This window comes from Salvelinus alpinus, chromosome 8 (assembly GCF_045679555.1).
Source record: "Salvelinus alpinus chromosome 8, SLU_Salpinus.1, whole genome shotgun sequence".
NCBI lineage: Eukaryota > Metazoa > Chordata > Actinopteri > Salmoniformes > Salmonidae > Salvelinus > Salvelinus alpinus.
The window spans coordinates 87,216,117-87,237,433 of NC_092093.1; the positions used below are offsets into that span (position 1 = coordinate 87,216,117).

At 41.6% G+C, this 21,317-nt stretch overlaps 3 protein-coding genes across 13 annotated transcripts in view; 2 read left to right on the forward strand and 1 right to left on the reverse strand.

Annotated features, from left to right (window-relative positions):
• The window catches only part of LOC139583842 (voltage-dependent L-type calcium channel subunit beta-2-like), a 148,777-nt gene extending 143,055 nt beyond the window's left edge, over positions 1-5,722 (forward strand). For all 11 annotated transcript variants that reach the window (XM_071415381.1, XM_071415380.1, XM_071415385.1 and 8 more), the window contains 3 exons: positions 423-518; positions 1,935-2,108; positions 3,292-5,722. In XM_071415381.1, coding sequence (XP_071271482.1) covers positions 423-518; positions 1,935-2,108; positions 3,292-4,071 — 1,050 coding nt within the window. In that variant the 3' untranslated portion in view covers positions 4,072-5,722. The remainder of the gene's footprint in view (positions 1-422; positions 519-1,934; positions 2,109-3,291) is intronic.
• The window catches only part of LOC139583845 (GTPase IMAP family member 4-like), a 796,172-nt gene that overhangs the window by 273,551 nt on the left and 501,304 nt on the right, over positions 1-21,317 (reverse strand). The window lies entirely within an intron of this gene.
• Positions 14,311-16,054, forward strand: LOC139582347 (piggyBac transposable element-derived protein 4-like). The gene is made up of 3 exons (XM_071412330.1): positions 14,311-14,345; positions 14,635-15,364; positions 15,560-16,054. The coding sequence occupies exons 1-3, from the start codon at positions 14,311-14,313 to the stop codon at positions 16,052-16,054; spliced, it is 1,260 nt and encodes a 419-aa protein (XP_071268431.1).

Here is a 21,317-nt window from a genome sequence, read left to right on the forward strand (position 1 = left end):
AAAAAACGCTGGCATTTGAGTAAGATAGAAAGAGAAAGAAGGGGTCGCTGAAGGAATGTGAATTATGGCTCTAAATCAAAGTGTCGGCGGTCTGAATCGCACCTCGATGGGATAAACCGAGTCTATTTGACTCCTCTTTTTATAGACTTCTGCTGCTGTGAATCAGTAAAATCACAGTTCTACTTTGATACTGATGTTAGGTTCAAGTTTCCACGTTGCTGCTACATCGGAGGTGACTTCCTCACAGTGCTGATGATGCTGTGATGTGTTGGAGTTGACTTAGTTTCGGTGCTGATGACGCTTCCATGTGATGGAGTTGACTTTCGTTGCAGTGTTGACCTGCTTTCATGTTTATAGAGTTGACTTTGTTACGGTGCTGATGGCGCCATGCCTCTCATGCCCCTCTCTCGTATGTCCCACAGGTTCTGCAGAGGCTCATCAAGTCCAGGGGGAAGTCCCAGGCTAAGCACCTCAACGTCCAGATGGTTGCCGCAGACAAACTGGCCCAATGCCCAGCCGTGAGTGTAGCCACACCACTGCCCGGAGTTCATTTGTTCATTTCATTTCATTCATTTGCTGTTACCTGGATGACACCCACCACATACCACATCTAATACATCCTGGACATTTCATAATACTGTTTCTGTATGCAGATTCAAGATTTGGGTTTCTGTGCATCATCTATTGATACTGTAAAGGAGACTATTGCGAACTCACACTGAAAACACACACTCGAGTTACTTGAAGTCTTATGTGTATTGCCACCGAGGTTTTGAGTCGTGTGCGTATATCTCCCGGTAGGATTCTGCCCTTATATTAATAATACTGTTGTGGAATGCTTCAGAAAGACTCATATCTCCTGCCAATTCTATTTCCGTCCTTCTGTGATCTTCTTGGATATTCTTTTAGAATATGAGTGCAATCATTACAGGCTTGTGGAAAATCTGCCCTAATGTTCATCCAATAGCATCAAATCAAATTGTATTTGTCACATGCGTCGAATACAACAGGTGTCGACCTTACCGTGAAATGCTTACTTACAAGCCCTTAACCAACAATACAGTTCAAGAAATAGAGTTAAGAAAATATTTACTGAATAGACTAAAGTGAAAAAAATAAATATGAGGGAAAAAAGTAACAAGAAAATGAGGCTATATACAGGGGGTGGCGGTACCAATGTGCGGGGGTGCAGGTTAGTCGAGGTAATTTGTAAAGTGACTATGCATAGATAATAAACAGCGAGTAGCAGCAGTGTAAAAACAAAGGGGGGTAAATGTAAATAGTCTAGGTGGCTTTTGATGAATTAGTCTTATGGCTTGGGGGTAGAAGCTGTTATTAAGGAGCCTTTTGGTCCTAAACTTGGCGCTCCGGTACTGCTTGCCGTGCTGTAGCAGAGAGAACAGTCTATGACTTGGGTGACTGGAGACTTTGAATTTTTTGGGGCCTTCCTCTGACATCGTGTCACGTTCGTCATACGAACTGAAAATATACTCAGACCAACGTGCAGCGTGATTTGGGTTCCACATGTTTAACATCCTCCTTTCTCCCTCTCTTTATCTCTCTGTTTCCAGCCCTTAAAACACTAACAATTGAGTTTTTTCCTATCCTCCTTTCTTCCTCTCTTTAGGGCACATAAAACACTAACAATACACTCAGAAAAAAGGGCTCCAAAAGGGTTCTTTGGCTGTCCCATAGGAGAGCTATTTTTGGTTCCAGGTAGAACGCTTTTGGGTTCCATGTAGAACCTTCTTGGGAAAGGGTTCTACATGGAACCCAATAATGTTCTACCTGGAACCAAAAAGGGTTCTTCAAAGAGTTATCTTATGGGGACAGCAGAAGAACCCTTTTAGGTTCTAGATAGCATCTTTTTTTCTAAGCGTGTACCGTTTTCCCCCTCCTCCCTCCCTCTGTTTATCTCTCTATCTCTCATGTAGGAGATGTTTGACATCATCCTGGATGAGAACCAGCTGGAGGATGCGTGTGAGCACATGGCTGATTACCTGGAGGCCTACTGGAAGAGCACCCACCCCGCCAGCTGCAACCCCCCCAAACCGCTGCTGGCCACAGACGCCCTGCCCTCCAGCCCCGCTCCCGTCTCCAGCATGCAGGTACAGGTGCTGACCAGGCTTTAGGCCAACATGGGCAGCCTGCTCCAGGGCCCAGACAGGGAGAGCAGGGAGACCAGTAGCCCCCCGGCCATGAGCAGCCTGTACCGCCACTGAGTCAGAGTCATGACACACTGACCACGGTAGGAAAGAGCAGGGCAGAGAGAGAGACAGTAATAGGAATAGAGAGACGAGGAACATGACTGGCGGTGGGCCTGCTAACCATGAGTAGTCAAGATCATTAAGTCTGGAAAGTACGCTGACAACTCAGGAGCTTGTCATTTGAATTGGTTTAACACGGTGGGTTGCTATAATGAATTCCTTTGAAATAATGAATACTTACAGGCAAAGGAATGAATAGGGTGATCACGATGTGTTTAGCATTATGCACATTTGTCAGTTTGAAAATAATGATCTATTTGAAGGTTCTGTATTTAACGGTGAGCAGCGAACAATTCGTTTGGGTAATTTGATTGATTCCGATCTGTTTCAGTTGTATTTAAAATGTCCACATCTTTTCCCCATCCATTGCTCCCCATTGGGAAATGTAAGACTGAAACTCCTGACAATGAAAGTCCTTTTGAAACTCTTGAAAATGCTGATGAAAATGCTTCTGATGAGTGAGGTTGACATGTCTGTGATTGTGGTGAGTGAGATACTCCGTCATAAGAGCTGTGTGGACTTCAGGGTTGCGTCTCAAATGGCACCCTATTCCCTATATGGTGCACTACTATAGACCAGTGCCCATAGGGCTCTGGTCAAAAGTAGTACACTAAATAGGAAATAGGGTGCCATTTGGGACTTTGCCTAAGTGTTAGTATTCCATGGGGATTCGACCTTGGTTCTGGAGACTTAAAATAATAAACCAGGCCAAATTAATCCGAAAGCAAACGGATATGAGGATTTTTAGGGAAACTGCATTCTCCAGGACCATAGGCAACCTTCAATGGTTGGTTGATAACCTATATTCAACCTTTGAATGTGCAGTGCACATGTGTGTATGTGTACAAGTGTGCCGTTTGAATTTCATGCATGTGGGTTTGCGTGTGTGTGAATTTGAAATATTGTCTGGAAATGTGTGTTTGATTTGCATGTGTTTGAGGGTGTGTGTTTGTCTTTTTTACTCTGCATATGCGTGTTGGTGTGTCTAACTGTACTAACAGGCGTGTTGTGTTGCTAACCCCAGGGCAGCGGGGCAGAGGAGAAAACAGGGGACAAGGCAGGACAAGGTGGGGAGAGGAAGGGCTCCAGAGAGGACCACCAGCATCACCATCACCACCACCACAGCCAGCATCAGAGCCAGGAGCAGCCAGATGGGGGGGAGGAGGAGGAGGAAAGGGAGGAGGAGGAGAGGCCCCTAAGGACAGAGTCTTCCAGGAGACCCCAGCACATCCACCACCGCTCCTCCTCCCAGCGAACTGAGCAGCACCACAACCACCACCACCATCATCATGGTGGTGGTGGCGGTGGTGGCCGGGGCAAGGGTCTCTCCCGGGGGGAGACACAGGACTCAGAGACCCCCGAGAGCCGGGAGAGCAGAGAAAGCAGAGACTCAGCGTACATAGAGCCCCTGTCTCAGCTCCTACACCAGGAGGAGGAGGATGATTTTGGAGAGGAGTATGACGAGGAGGGGCTTGGAGAGGGGGGGCACCCCCAGCAGCAGCAGCAGGGGCGCTACGAGGCCCAGCCCCAACCCAGGGACCATCATCATCACCACCACCACCATCACCGCGCCGGAGAGGAGGCGGGCCACAGCACAACAGGACACCACCGTTCTAAGGAGCGTAACGAGCAGGACCACAACGAGCGCAACAAGTCACGCGGTCACCACCACCATCAACGACCGGCCCGCGACCACCACCACCACCAGTACTATGACCGCGACCGGGACAGGGAGGGGGAGGTGGCCCCCAAAAAGAGGGGTGACACAGAGGACTGGGCCAGAGACCCCTATATTCACCAGTGACAGCCTAGCCCCGAGACCCTAACCCCCCACACACTGAGACAGTGGTAGGACTCACCCCCCTCTCTCTGAAACCGTTCTGTTGTCCCATCTTGCTGCTACACCTGTCTATGTATGCTTCCTTTGTAAAGGCCGTTGCATCCTTAGCAATGGCAGTATTTTTATTATATATAGTAAATAAATATATATATATATATATATATATATGTGTGTGTGTATCGATACATAGACATTGTCGTTTATGTGTGGATATGCGTGGATCTTCTCAAATATGCATATTTTAAACCTGTGTTTGATGAAGCATGACACAACAGCAGAATTATCTTCTGTACTGAGCTGTGCTTTCTGTGACTAGCATTTAAAAAATGTATTTCAATATTTGTCAGGGTTTTTTTATTTATTTTTTGTATGCTGCCACTTAAAGAAGAATGTGTTCATTCAGACTACTGTTAGCAATGACTGAGAGGTGGGAAACCACGTAACTGGGTTAAGTGCTATATATTTGCAATTGTTTTGGGTTTAATTTAATTGTTCCGGTTTTCTTGCTTGCGTTTCAAAAAAATCTGCATTGTTCATTTTCGGTGTTTGGTCCTCTGATGTTGATGCTGCCTCTCCATCGGGCCACACCTTAGTCTGGCCTTACAAGACAAAGCGAATAGTGACATGACATTACCGTACTGTTGTTCAATTTATAAAGGGTCCAGAAACATTTTGTAACATTGCTACACACTCTGTTCAGCACTTTTAGTGCAACATACTGTAGACTGAATCACATTGTTGGTGTCAGGTGTACAACTATTTTATATTTTAGAGTATAGTTATCGGGTAAAATCAATCCACTTTATTCCATGATGGTATGTCTTTTTAAGTGTAACCCTTTTTTAAGAACAGTTCCACGCACTTAGTACAGTCCAATTAGCTATAAATGTGCATTATGAGGTACCCCAAAAAATATTTCCTTGAATTATATTTATTTTGATGTGTAATTGAAAATCATTCACAACCACTGAGTGAAATCAACTGGATGCTAAAGGTTTGCCTTTCTGCTAGGCTATGGTGCTCAAGAACAGTTGTAATAACCTAGTTATAACATAGCTCCAGACCAGGGCGTTACATGTGGCTTCCTAACGCTGAGCCTCAGTGTCAGCATGCCCCACATAACGCACTGGACAAGAGCTAGTTATAAGGTTTGCATTGATGATGAGGTTAGGGCCGAGTCCTTACTCGAGGAAATGTGTCTGATTTAGGTGAATGCCTGAGTTATAAGAATTAGATCCCTAGTGAGGTTTCTTAGTACAGGCTGCCCTCTGTAAGGAGGTTAGGGGTATGTGCCCCAAATGTCACCCTGCTCCCTATATATAGTGCACTACTTTTGACCAGGGCCCATAGAGATCTACTCAAAAGTAGTGCACTATTTAGGGAATAGGGTACAATTTGAGATGCATCCGAGGTCACATACTCTGGCCCTCTGTTTACATTACCACCAACCAGCCAGTCCCATAGAACAATTTTCAGTTTTATTTTTGCCTAAAATATTATGATTATCCATTTATATGCTACTCTAGTAGCACTACACATTTTTAAGAGTGTACATTTGTATGTACATATGTATAAATCCAAAAAATAAACTTGGCAACAAAGAATTGATGTACAAGAAAATCAATTGGTCTTGGATCTATTTGAAATATGTTTCATGAAATGCTGTTTCTTACACAGCTGTGCTGTCTGTCTTTACCGTCTGTGCGTGTGTGTGTCTAAAAGTAACTGCTCCCTCTGAGAATGACATTCGTAGCTGACGTTAGTACTCTGACCAGGAATGTTTTATTTTTATAAATGTTTTATTAAACTTTTATTTAATCAAGGGAGCCCATTGACACCATAGTTTCATTTTCAATAGTGCCCTCAGGACAACAAATTCAACACGAACGTTCCAATAAAATGTATACAAATTAAAGGTTACAATTTGAAAAACTACAATTTCAACACTACAATACATTTTCACATTTAATCGAGACAAATGCAATTCTCATTTAACTAAATCAACATTAGACTACTAAACTGCCTTAGCGGCACCAGGGAATCAAGATGCAAGGGGTTCTGCAGGTTATTCAAAAAATGGCGAGGATTTACTTATTAATTCGGTGGAGACCCGAGAAACCTCAAACCCCGTGAAAGGGTTTGGTAACCCATGTTCTTATACTTCAACAACGAATTTAAGTCGGAAGCTTGTGTAATAGAGCCTTGTAAACAAAAAAGGGAATAGTGAAATGATATACGGGACTTTAATGAGGGCCAGACACATTTTTGATACAGGATGCAGTGATGCATATTAAAACTGTCACCTGTGATAAAGCGAAGGGCGTGTCACCATAGTCAAGGACCGTCAAGAAAGTTGACTGTACAATCTTCTTCCTGCTGTTGAGGGAGAAGTTCTTTATTTTTTCTAAAAAAGAAGCCCACTTCATCAGTATATTTTTTAAACAAATCCTTGTCAATACAAATACCCAGATATTTTATAGGCGGGAACCCGATCGATGGGAGAACCATTCAATAAATAAATATGTAGTCTATCTGATTTTTTTGTGGTTGAGAATTCGTTTTAAACCAACCAGGGCTTTTTTGTAAGTCAACAAAGTCAGATTGCAACTCTAACAACGCCTGGTCTACAGTTGGGGCAATGGCATACATAATAGTATCATCTGCATACAGATGAATATGACAAGTTTTAACAGATAGACTAATAGTATTTATATAAAGAGTAAAGACAGGTCCCAAAACCGACCCCTGTACTGCACACCTGTCATAATATCCTGGAAATTAGACTTAACACCATCAGAAATCATACATTGTATCCTATCCTGTCTGACAGATCACTTTGAAACCACTTGCGAGAAGCCTGATCCAGGCCTACTTCAGTCAACCTTTGAATGTGATGGCCAATAGTGTCGAAGGCTTTGGAAAGGTCAATAAATAAGGCAACACAATGATTTTTATGAGCTAAGCAATTTAATATGTCTAAAACAAGCGTAGCAGCTGAACCGGAGCTATGTCAAGGTCTAAAACTGTGTTGGTGCATATTAAGAATAGAGTGAGATGTTAAAGTTCTTAGCTGAGAGTTGGCCAGGGATTCTAAAACTTTTGAAAGACAAGATCATTTGGAAATTGGACTGTAGTTATCTAAGTCAGGTGTAACGGCTTTCGTCGGTGGAAGAAGGAGAGGACCAAAGCGCAGCGTGGTTAGTGTTCATCTTAATTTAATGATAACCAAAAACTGAACACTACAAATTACAAAACAACAAAAGTGAAAACCGAAACAGTTCTATCTGGTGCAGACACACAAAGACTGAAGACAACCACCCACAAAACACAATAGAACACAGGCTACCTAAATATGATTCCCAATCAGAGACAATGACTAACACCTGCCTCTGATTGAGAACCATATCAGGCCAAACGAGAAACCCCACATAGAAACAGAATACATAGATAATACCCACCCAACTCACGCCCTGACCACACTAAAACAAAGAAAATACAAAAGAACTATGGTCAGAACGTGACACAGGAGAATCTCCTCTTTTATGTAAGGGAAGGACATGTGCCGCTTTCCAAATTGTAGGGATAACACCACAGACAATTGTCAAGTAAAAAATATAGGTCACTGGTTCTGCAATAAGTGGGGCAGAGAGCTGCAGTAAGAAGTGATCAAGTGAATCAGCACTTACGGCTTTTTTAAACATCAATCTTTAGCAAACCACTTAGTACATCGTTGAAATGAAAATAAAGTTAGCGAGTCTGAGTTTTGTTTAAAAGATTTGACCACTTTCCAGAAGTTGGCTGGATTATCACCACTCTCCTATACACAATTCAAGAAATATGTCTATTTTGCTTTTCTAACTTCTCTAGGGTAGGGGGCAGCATTCGGAATTTTGAATGAAAAGCATGCCCAAATTAAACTGCCTGTTTCTCGGGCCCAGAAGATATGATATGCATATAACTGGTAGATTTGGATGGAAAACACTCTAAAGTTTCCAAAACTGTTAAAATAGTGTATGTGAGTATAACAGGACTCAAATTGCAGTTCCTATGCCTTCCACTAGATGTCAACAGTCTTTAGAAATTGTTTCAGGCTTGTATTCTGAAAAATGAGGAAGTAAGAGCAGTCTGAATGAGTGGACCCTAAAGTGTCACAGAGCTTTTTCATGCGCGCGACCGAGAGTGTGCCTTTCTTGTATACCTTCTATATTGACGACGTTATTGTCCGGTTTAAATATTATCGATTATTTAGGCTAAAAACAACCTGAGGATTGAATAAAAACATCGTTTGATATGTTTCTATAAACTTTACGGATACAATTTGGATTTTTTGTCTGCCTGTTTTGACTGCGTTTGAGCCTGTGGATTACTGAAGAAAATGCGCGAACAAAACGGAGGTTTTTGGATATAAAGAGACTTTATCGAACAAAAGGAACATTTATTGAGTAAATTAATGTCTGCTGAGAGTAACCATATGAAGATCATCAAAGGTAAGGGATTAATTTTATCTCTATTTCTGACTTGTGTAACTCTTCTACTTGGCTGGTTACTGTTTGTAATGATTTGTCTGCTGGGCTATGTTCTCAAATAATCGTAAGGTATGCTTTCGCCGTAAAGCATTTTTAAAATCTGACACTGTGGTTGGATTCACAAGAAGTTAATCTTTGAACCTATGTAAAATATGTTTTGTTTTCTGAATCTTTATAATGAGTATTTCTGTATTTGAATTTGGCGCCCAGCAGTTTCACTGGCTGTTGAAGAGGTGGGACGCTAACGTCTCACGTACCCAAGAGAGGCTAACCAGTGTTAGGTTCTAACTTTCAGAGTAAAACACTCACTCATTATGAAAGCTTAACCAAGTTTAATTCTTCCCAGAGGGTCAATACAGCTGCATTCAGACAAAACATGTTTCCACCACCACAAGTATATATACTATAATTTAGGCACACCTTCTCTCAAATCCTTACATATTTTATGATTCGACAGGAAGATGAAGTAATAGGGTAATAAACCATCATTTCTCCCTTAAGGGGATCTGACCTGACCTCAACCCCTCATTTGCCTAATCCACAGATGTCCATATGTATCCCCTATAGCAATCCTGTGACTTCCTCCCGTCCACCCAACACATTCCAAAGCCATCTGGCTCCTACAGATAACTATTAACTTCTGATGTAAAAACCAGTCTCTATCACTCCTTAGATACGATAATTCTGAGTATAACAAGTTTAACACAGAATCTAACAGTCCCCCGTTTTGAACATTTTAACCCCATACTGTTCAACATTACATACACTTGAAAATTACTTCTAAATGGACAAACAATAATAATAAAACATGAACAAAAAATAAAACATGATTAACATTCACAGTTAGGCTTATAGCCTCTGTTCTAAATGCACACTCTTATTTCCATCTCTCATCACACAACAGAATGCCATTCCAGCTGAATCTGTTGGCTTCCTCCCCTCCAGCTGGAGCTGCTGTTAGTTTCTCCACTTTCTCCTTCTGGTTCGCAAGAGAGTGAGAGCATAAGACTTGGAAAACAACAAAAAGACAGAAAAAACATAACAGTATTAACAATGTGATAAGCGATGCATAATTATATATGCATGAAAACCAAAGTCTGAGACCATGACAATTCCCACACTCTCTTCACCTGACTCTATACCTCCAGGATACTTTTCTGTTGGATTCCACAAAAATGAAAGCCCTAAAAAGCTTCCTTGTGCTTTCACCCAGTCTTCCCTTTTCCGGCCCCAGGTTCCGAGAGGTGTTCCCAAGCCATGTCATTTTTACTTTGTTCCCCATCTCCTCAATTGCCAGCTGATAGGAAAGTGCGTATCACTAATCAACCCTACATCCTCTTAAGGTAACTCAGCACTGTATATGCTTTCACATCAATGCCTTAAAAATGTTGTTTAGAGTAAAATTACCCCAACATCTATCCTCTTTCATATGATGTATTAACCAATAAAGCAGCTAACCCAACCCAACTATGATGTTAAAGTAGCTCCCAGACTCAACCCATCTGCATGTCTTACAGTGGAATCTAGTCTCTCTCTCTCTCTCTTTAGCTCTGCTTCCCCTGTCATCTGTGCTTCAAGCTCTCCCATTATGCAGCTGGAGCCCACTTCACATGAGAACTATGCACCCACCGAGGGGAGACATGACGATATTTACCGCTGCAGGTGTTGTAAGGAGTACTGTGTGTGGACCAGACCAACACTGTCCCAACACCCCTGCCTGGTGTATCTTGATGTACACTCAATCTCCAGAATTCAGCCCGTGCCCTCAGTTATTTCCGGCTCCTCATGTGCTGCTTTCACCTGAGGATACACATACTGCAACACATGGGTCATTTCCTGACAACAAAGACTCTCCTCTTATGGCAAGATCGCTAATTTGTGACATTTGATTAACAAGAAGTTAAGCTTTTAAATGATGTAAGACACTTGTATCTTCATGAATGTTTAATATTACGAATGTAGTATTTTTGAATTTCGCGCTCTGCAATTTCACCGGATGTTGTCGAGGTAGGTCGCTAGCGGCACGTCTATTCCTAAAATTAAGCTTCTCCAATCCAAAATTAAATCTAGAATCGGCTTCCTATTTCGCAACAAAGCATCCTTCATCATGCTGCCAAACATACCCTCGTAAAACTGACCATCCTACCGATCCTCGATTTCGGCGATGTCATTTACAAAATAGCCTCCAACTCAACAAACTGGATGCAGTCTATCACAGTGCCATCCGTTTCGTCACCAAACCCCGATATATGACCCACCACTGCGACCTGTACGGTCTCGTTGGCTGGCCCTCGCTTCATACTCGTCGCCAAACCCACTGGCTCCAGGTCATCTACAAGTCTTTGCTAGGTAAAGCCCCACCTTATCTCAGCTCACTGGTCACCATAGCAGCACCCACCCGTAGCACGCGCTCCAGCAGGTATATTTCACTGGTCACCCCCAAAGTCAATTCCTCGTTTGGCTGCCTTTCCTTCCAGTTCTCTGCTGTCAACGACTGGAACAAACTGCAAAAATCACTGAAGCTGGAGACTCATATCTCCCTCACTAACTTTAAGCACCAGCTGTCAGAGCAGCTCACAGATCACTGCACCTGTACATAGCCCATCTGTAAATAGCCCATCCAATCTACCTCATCCCCATATGGTATTTATTTATCTTGCTCCTTTGCACCCCAGTATCTCTACTTGCACATTCATCTTTTGCACATCTATCACTCCAGTGTTTAATTGTTATATTGTAATTACTTCGCCACCATGGCCTATTTATACATACATCAGTCCCTCCTCTGGAACAATGATCACTCTTATGTTCCACGAAACCTAAAAATATATTTACATGTTTAATAACTTCACACCACACTTGATGCGACTAAAATCGGAAAGAACCGCCCATCTGTTACGTTCTATGCCCAGGTTATGCTGGTCTCCATGCCCTCTACTTAATTTTCATCCTTGGGTGTTTTCGCGAAACTATGAGCCTTGTATGCAATTAATTGTACCGTATCATCCAGCCATCTCTATTTATCGTTGCGATTTAACATTACAATTCTGATGACATGGTAAAACAAAAGAGAACCAAAAAAAAACTTCATGGTTGACCCAAGCTACCATCCAGTGAGTTCTCTAACAACCCCCCTGTCTGAGGATACTTAGATAAGGTTTCTAGAGCCTCCCTAGGCCTCATAAATTTGAGCAGCGCGCCCACCCCTCACCGTTTGAAAGCAACTATCTTTTGCTGTATCCTAATCATAACCTAAACATTTTATAAATGATCCAACCCAAATTTAGAATAACAGTTCTTAGTGCTTCCTTTGAGTCTTCTCAACCTAGCACACATCATCGTGGTTAGAATGTACATTTATAAACGGGACCTTTTATTGCCGGTAATAACTCTTCTCATTACAGACCCCCTTTGTCCCTGTTTTCCTGTCACGAGTGGCATGGTAATGAAAGATCGGTATCTCAATGCATTCTTAGTCCAAATTGTTTGCAGTGTGTGTAGACCTTTCTCAATACCAGAACCCCCCCCCCCCCCCCCCCCTCCTCCCGGCACTTCCTCTTTCCCAACGGCACATATGTAACCTGTTCCTGTCCCATTTGATGGCCCTTGATAATGTCCCGATTTCAATATGCAAATAGATACATCCGTTTCTCCCACGTACACGAGTCTCTCACCTGAGCCGTTATCTCTCTCCACACTCACGCGCGGTCTCAGGACTCTGGTTTTCCTGCTGCCTGTACCCAGGTTAAATATGGATGACAGTTGCTACAAATAGATTGTGATATGTGTATTGCTGATTTCATTATTATGATTTTTTATACAAGATTGGGATTTATGGGGTGTGGGATTTCAGGATGGGTTAGGGTGCTAACTTCCTGATCTGGTAACTCTTCCGAGAGGTCGCCAGTTAAATAAGGGAGTATGAACTAATTTTGAAAATGGTTTTAGCAGTAACAGTATGTTGTTATGCTCTTTGACTTTTGTTGTAGAGATAATGTTATTAAGAAAAGGTTCATGTAATAATTTGTCATATAGTCAATACTTGTCTGGATTTCCTGAAACAGAAATTAATTGAACTAACTGTTGTTCTGATCTGTTCTTTTTGAGGTTATTATGGAAGGTGGCGTCAGATTGTGTCTTAATGCATGATAGGAATAATTTGACCACAAACAGTATGTGTGAACCTCAAAACCCTCTCTAACCGGCTGAAGAAAGAGTGACAAAGGCGCTCAATGCGACAGTGACTTTTAACACTTCTATCTGAGTCCGAGTCATTAAAACTTGTTATGGCTAGGGGTTCCGCTAGCGGAACGTTTCGACAAAATTGCAGAAATTAAATTATTATAAATATTTAACTTTAATTAAATCAGAAGTGCAATACACCAAATGAAAGCTAAACCTCTTGTTAATCTAGCCACCGTGTCAGATTTCAAAAAGGCTTTACTGTGAAAGCAAACCATGCGATTATCGATCAGCAGACAAAACATTACGTACAGTTACCAGCCAAGTAGATTAGTCACGAAAGTCAGAAATAGCAATAAAATTGATCAATTACCTTTGAAGATTTTCTTCTTTTGGCAATACTAAAGGTCACGACGAAACAATAAATGGTTGTTTTGTTCGATAAAATCAATTTTTATAGCCTAACACGAAACATTTTGTAAACGGCTTGTGTCGTGAATTCAGTGTCCTTCAACTTTGGACGTAACATTCGATGTAATTACTCACTCTAAACAGACATTTATCGAGTCATGGTTGGTTACATTGCAATCCTCTGTTTGTTAGTAACACAGCCATACTTCATGGTTCTTTTCCAGGGACATATTGACCGAAAGGAACTGATTTGAACACACCAAACTATGACCTCATTGCGCACCAATGATATGACCAGTTCTTCGTTGATTGACTGTATTTCGGACCAATGACCACTGATCGTCTTGAAATCTAGCTCGGTAGATAGCCAATGAGCTGAGGTAAACGGCAATATGTAATGGTTCTATCCGGGAACACTAGCCTTTGTGGGAAACTCGAGCGTAAACACAGCCATTCGCCATTGAAAATTCTACCAGAAGCAGCCACGCTGGTTACGCGCAGCAGTTGTCACGCCCTGACCTTAGAGATCCTTTTTATGTCTCTATTTTGGTTTGGTCAGGGCGTGAGTTGGGGTGGGCATTCTATATTTTGTGTTCTATGTTTTCTTTTCTGTGTGTTTGGCCGGGTGTGGTTCTCAATCAGAGGCAGCTGTCTATCGTTGTCTCTGATTGAGAACCATACTTAGGTAGCGTAGCCTTTTCCCATCTGTGTTTTGTGGGTAATTATTTTCTGTGTGTGTTTGTGTGCACCTCGGTTGCGTCACGTTATTTGCTGTTTACCTGTTTGTTTTTTGGTTGTTTCGGTTTCACTTTCATTAAAAGATGTGGAACTACATGCACGCTGCGCCTTGGTCGATTTATGACAGGGAGTTTGAGGATAGCGAGCGTGACAGCAGTATTGTTTTGAGAGCATTTTCAGCTGTTTTACCTGAAGAATTATGGCGAGTAAATCTGTAAAATCAAAGACAAAGTCAAAATATACAGATCTACACGATATTATTGAAGAAATTGATAGAGAAAGTGACAGTGAGTTACTCCAAGATGATTCAGATAGTGAGAATACTTTTGACTCGCAAACCGAGGAGATGTTCTTGTACGGAGAAGCTGCAGTGTTGGACTGGTGAGTACCGTTGTTTGAAATGAATAATATCAAATATTATTAATTTGAGTTGTTTAGGAGATATTTTTATTTTATTTGCCATATATAATCATATAATCAGTAATGAAATGTGTAATGAAATGTGTAAAGTACACATTGCTCTACATTGTGGGTGGGTGTATGTCTGTGTCTGTGTGTTTTTTACATTTTATTTTATCTAAACATGGAATGGAACAGCTCCTCACCATAGTGATTGTTTCCCTACTCTATATAGAATCTGTGTCTGTGTGTCTGTGTCTTTATTTCACAGTCCCAGCGATTCTGATTGGGAGCCCATACTGCCAAGGTGCCCGTCCCCCACTGAAGCTGGTTCATCCAGCCGGACCCCTGCTGTCTCCGGCACCACACCTACCCCCGCCCGGCCATCTAGAGGTGTGAAGTCGGTGACAAAGAAGCGGAGGAAGGGAAGTGTGGAACCTGCTGGCAGAGCGGAGGAGGGTCGTTGGCACTCTGTGCTGGAGGAGGATGTGGCCCCACAACCTCCAATATTCAGACCAAAAAGGCCACCGGGACCTCAGCTGGACGTGACCTCCAAGTACAGCCCCATGCAACTTTTTCAGTTGTTTTTCACCTCGGCAGTTGTTGATTCCCTGGTGTTGAACACTAATAAGTACGGAGCTAAGAAGCAGGCAGGCAAGAAAGAGACATGGAAGCCCATTTCCATGTCAGATCTTTTTTGTTACCTTTCTATGGTAATTTACATGGGTCTTGTAAAGCTAAAAACCCTGAAGGACTACTGGAAAACTGCACCCCTCCATCAACTGCCTTTCCCCACCACGGTCATGTCATGCAAAAGGTTTCTGACAATCTCACGGGGGCTTCATATCAGTGACTCAAAAGCTGATGAGCACAACGAGAAGAAGCGAGGCACGGCAAGGTTTGATAAGCTCTGCAAAATTAAATCTCTCCACCACAACATCACTGAGGCCTGCAAGACCTATTTTCAGCCCGCTCAGAACCTTTCCATACATGAGAGGATGGTAGCCTCAAAGGCCAGAATTGGCCTAAAACAATACATGCGTAACAAACCAACTAAATGGGGTTACAAACTGTTTGTTTTGGCTGATTCTGCGTGTGCACACACATGCAATTTTTTTGTCTATGAGGGCAAGAGCAGTTGTGCGACCGGTAAGGGACTTAGCTATGATTCCGTTATGGAGTTATTCGATTTTCAGCTGCTAGGGAAGGGCTACAAACTGTTTGTGGACAACTTCTACACAAGCCCTACCCTGTTCACAGACCTGAGGAAGCTGGAGATGTGGGCCTGTGGCACCATTCGGACCAACAGAGTGGGATTTCCAAAAACCAGAGTGAATGACATGCCTAAGCGGGCTGATCGGGGTACCATGAGATGGATTCGCGAGGATGGCCTACTCTTTATGAAGTGGATGGGGACCAGAGAGGTGGTCATGTGCACCACTATCCATCACGTCGTCAGGCGTGTGAAGGGCGCTACTGGGGCATGGACCACCAAAAATGTCCCCATTCCAGCTACTGTGAAGGACTACAACAAGAGCATGGGAGGTGTGGACCTGTCAGATGCGCTGATAGGCTACTATAATGTTCTCCACAAGACCATGAAATGGTACAAGGCATTGTTTTATCATTTCATTGACATTGCTGTGGTGAATGCCTTCATACTCCAGAAGCCATTTCCTTCTGGAGTATGAAGGCATTCACCACAGCAATGTCAAAGAAAGAGCTGTGGACAGCCCCCCATCTCACAGCTAACCTTCAGGGAGCTGCTCATCCAGGAGCTTGCTAGCTACAGCAAGTCCTCTGTAGCACCTTCTGTCCCCTCTACCTCTGTCCCTTCTGCTCCAACCAGTGGTGTTCACATGCCAAAATTCATCATTGCAGGCAGGAATGTGCCTCAGGGCAAAAAGGGCTCAGTAGGGAGGCTTTGTTGTGCTCTTTGCCACAAGAAATCCCCTGTCACCTGCACCACCTGTTCGGTGACCCTCTGCTTCACACCAGAAAGAGACTGCTATGGGCTATGGCATCAGCAGCACAATATTGTGTAAAGGACTGAGGGTCTTCACATTATTGTACATTGAAAGTGTAAATAGTTACCCTTGTTATTTTTACTTTTTTTAAATATTCATTTTATATTTCCTTCAATTTTTCAAATATATTTTTGGGGGGGGTATGTTAGAATACATTTTTTGTATTTTGTATATAGTTATTTGCATCAATGTATCACTGTACCAATTCGGCCACTTGGTTACATTTGGGAAACTTGTGAGGGACACCTGGGTGACTTCATGTTTGGCTGTTCTTGTTCATTTGAAAGATGCAACAACAGTAAAAGACAGTAAACGTCTGTTTATTTCCTTGTATTTTCTTCTGTCAGATCTATTGTGTTATATTCTCGAATATGCATATCCTTGCTTCTGGGCCTGAGCCACAGGCAGTTAGATTTTGATATGTTTTCAGGCGGAAATTTAGAAAATGGGGGGGGGGGGGGGGGGGGGCCCAAACAGGTTAACATATATTTTTCCTTCTGTATATTCAACCAAACACCAGGATCTGGTAATTTTCCCTTCAAACACGTGATTCAAAAACAACTTGTTAAATCAAAAATAAACACATTCGAATAACCAATCAACTTATCTCATAAAGCAATGGTAAAATAGAACAGAAACTGGTGTTTCTCATTAATTTTATAATTAAATCCCACCTGTTGCTATCATTTCTAGTGAGATTGATCAGGCCTCACCAAAAAGTAAGGATACCGGGCATTCGACACCATTAAATATTTCCTCTCCCTTTTCCTTCCCTGTCCTTCAGAAACCATTTCAAAACCTTCCAAACATTAAATGTTTTTTTCAATCCACCAACGTTCAAGCATCTTTTATTTAGCATGTACTATTCTTCATAACCTATCATTTAAATTTGTTACCTCTAGAATCCATTCCCCTACCATTTCGCCTAGATTCTTCAACCCAAAATAAGTTTTCCTGTGGCAAATTTAGACAATTTCTCATCATAAGGAATCCGCGATATTTGATCCCTGGCCTCTACTAAAAAGTTAGGTAAGACGTGATCTCATACGTCTTCCTTCACATCGAAACTGTAATCTCTATGAACCACTATCGATCGAACAGAAAAATGCAAACGCTTGCATAGTGGCATTCCCTCCAAATACAGCAGGTTCCATATCTACTTACACTTATTCTTCCATGTACTCACGTACCGTCTTTTTGTAGCTAAGTACTTCTATTAATTCCCCATATTCGAGCCGAATTTGTAGAATGCTTGTGCACTTCTTTCAGCGACTCCATGGCTTTATTAAAATCCTCTAGCTCCGCTTGGAGAATCAGGCCATCTGTCGCTTTATGAATAGTTATTATTCCCAAACCTCTCCCGACTGTGTCTAGGGTGTTTTAGATTTCTCACTCCTGTCTATAATACACACCTTCTATTAACCTTTTGTCAATAGGGGGTGGTATTTGCACTTTGTAAAAAATTCGTTCCCAAATTAAACTGCCTCGTACTCAATTCTTGCTCGTACAATATGCATATTATTATTACTATTGGATAGAAAACACTCTCTAGTTTCTAAAACCGTTTGAATTATATCTGTGAGTTAAACAGAACTCGAGTTGGAGCAATTTTCCTGTGAGGAAGTGAGAAGTCTGAAATCATGCAGGCGGTTCTGAGGTCGGTTTATTAATTTGCCTGTCTTCTATTGGTTGAGATGCACTGCATACGCCTTCCCCTGGATGTCAGCAAATAGTGAGAATTGGAATGGAGTTGCTAGGCAGATCTGAGGCCTTATAAATAGGCTCGGAACGTGATGTCCTCTCTTTCCTTCGTTCGCCATGACGCAAGACAGACCTCAGGATGGCGTTCTAGAAAGCTCCCGTTATAGCCCTTAGATATATCCGGCTCTGATTTTATTCGATATAGGTGTTAGAAACATCATAACGTAGTTATTTTAAACCGAGTTATTTCAGTTTATGTGAGTATATTGCGATTTTCGAAATTTTCTTTGTGCTGCGCAATAGTGAGTTGGGCACGTCTTCGCCACATGGCTAATGTTTACAGCTAATTCCAAAGTTGAAGGCGACAATCTACAACCGAGCAACGATTCTTTTGGACAAAGGACAACTTGCCCAAGATTCTGATGGAAGCTCATCAAAAAGTAAGAACTATTTATGATGTTAAGTCGTTGTTCTGTTGAAAAATGTAAAACTCCTATTCCGCCATTGATTTCGATGCGGTCTGGCTTTAACGCACGCTGTATGTCGTAGTAACGTTAATTTTAAAAATCTAACACAGCGGTTGCATTAAGAACTAATGTATCTTTCATTTGCTGTCCAACCTGTATTTTTTAGTCAATTTTATGATTAGTTACTGATTAGATTAGGTGCCTCTCCCAAGATTTCTTCTGACATATTGTTGGCAGCTTGGCTACTTTTCTCATTGTATAACCACGATTTGTGCCGCTAAATATGCACATTTTCGAACAAACTCTATATGTATTGTGTAATATGATGTTATAGGACTGTCATCTGAAGAAGTTTGAGAAGGTTAGTGAAAAAATGTATATATTTTGCTGGTTTATTCGTTATCGCAATTGTTGGCTTGAATCAATGCTGTTGTGTGGTTCGCTATTGTAGTAAGCTAATATAATGCTATATTGTGTTTTCGCTGTAAAACACTTAAAAAATCTGAAATATTGGCTGGATTCACAAGATCTTTGTCTTTCATTTGCTGTACGCTGTGTACTTTTCATAAATGTTTTATGATGAGTATTTAGGTAATTCACGTTGGTCTCTGTAGTTATTCTAGTTGCTTTGGTGAGAGTTGTGATGGTGGCTGCAATGGTAAACTATGATTTATACCTGAAATATGCACATTTTTCGAACAAAACATATGCTATACAATAAATATGTTATCAGACTGTCATCTGATGAAGTTGTTTCTTGGTTAGTGGCTATTTATATCTTTATTTGGTCGAAATTGTGATAGCTACCTATGCAGGAAAAAAATGGTGGAAAAAAAACTTTTGCTATCATGGTTAGCTAATAGATTTACATATTGTGTCTTCCCTGTAAAACATTTTAAAAATCAGAAATGATGGCTGGATTCACAAGATGTGTATCTTTCATCTGGTGTCTTGGACTTGTGATTTAATGATATTTAGATGCTAGTATTTACTTGTGACGCTATGCTAGGCTATGCTAGTCAGCTTTTTTACTGATGGGGGTGCTCCCGGATCCGGGATTGTGTGCAACTAGAAGTTAACTATTTTCCAAGGTAGCGCTGCCCACTTCCCCGGATAATAATTAATTGGTCACGGCACTTAATTCCTTGTATTAGAACCTATAATATAACGTCTGCAAATATATTACTGGAGTATACGGACGACTTAATGTCTTATTCCAGTATTGCCTCAAATATCACTGTTGTTGATAACCAACATTACCAAACTTATTCACCACCCCAACAGGGCATAAAACCAACCTCTCTTTATTGCTATATAACCCCTTTTGAGTCCGCTATTAAAAGGTTTGAGGCCTCTATTTTTGTGCTAGAACCCCTATAATAGAGCTTGTTCAAACCTTCATGCACACCCACACACACACACCCACACACACACCCACACACACCCACCCACCCACACACACAATTAGTGATTAGTGATTAGTGATAACAGGTGTAGGATCTGTAGTCTACCTTTTTTCTGGTGCCGGCTGATCACTGATTCGGAATCTCTAGTTCAACTGCAAATCGTGGACAACAAACATTATGAAAGTTTAACCAAGTTTAATTCTTCCCAGAGGGTCAATACAGCTGCATTCAGACAAAACATGTTTCCACCACCACAAGTATATATACTCCAATTTAGGCACACCTCCTTCCCTCCAATCCTAACATATTTTATGGTTCAACAGGAAGACGAAGTAATAGGGTAATAAACCATAATTTTTTCCCATAAGGGGATCTGACCTGACCTCAACCCCTCATATGCCTAATCCACAGATGTCCATCTGTATCCACTAAGTCCTGAGACTTCCTCCCGTCCACCCAACACATTCCAAAGCCATCTGGCTCCTACAGATAACCATTAACTTCTGATGTAAAAACCAGTCTCTATCACTCCTTAGATACAATACTTCTGAGTATAACAGTGTTCGAAGTTTAACCCCGAATCTAACACCAAAGATAGACGTCTATTACTGAAATGTCTGAAGGACTACGAATCAGATGTGCAATCAGTCAGTCTTAGCACAAGCTACATTTATTTCCTGTAGTTTCGTAGAAAATTAATGCGTGAACCAAGGATTAAATGTATTTTACCCGTAGCCTTTTGTACGGCACATGTTTATCTGCAAGAGAGTTAAAGAGGGAAATATAATAATTAAGGGCCTGAGGCGAGTCAGTGATAGTTGACACAACCCACCAATCACTCAACCCCAGCTCAGACAAGAAATCTTGCTCATTAAAACAACTAAAATGTATATTTGTAATATTACATGAGCAAGATTTAGGTAACTTAACATCTCTTATGCAGGCAACGGGACAATGGTCACTGAACTCATTAGCAAATATCCCATTGGTTGTACATTTATGAGGAGCATTTGTTAGAATAATATCTAGAAAGAGTAGATTTTTCAGGGTGTTTAAAGTTGGGACGAGTTGGTTTAGTTATCAACTGAATTAGATTTAGCTTAGGACAAATGTCGTTCAGGCTATCAGATACGGGCATCAACCAATCCACATTAAGATCACCCACTATTAATAATTCTGTTTAGCATAGTCAGACAGCAGGTGAAGGAGGGCGATAAATTCCCACTTGCGTCAGATAGGCATTATTACCAAGGCTCACATTTAGAACTAGACATTCAAAATGGCATGGTAATGGATACAGAAACATTTTAGTTGCTCTTTATGTATATGGCAAACTTTAACGCTTGTCGTGGT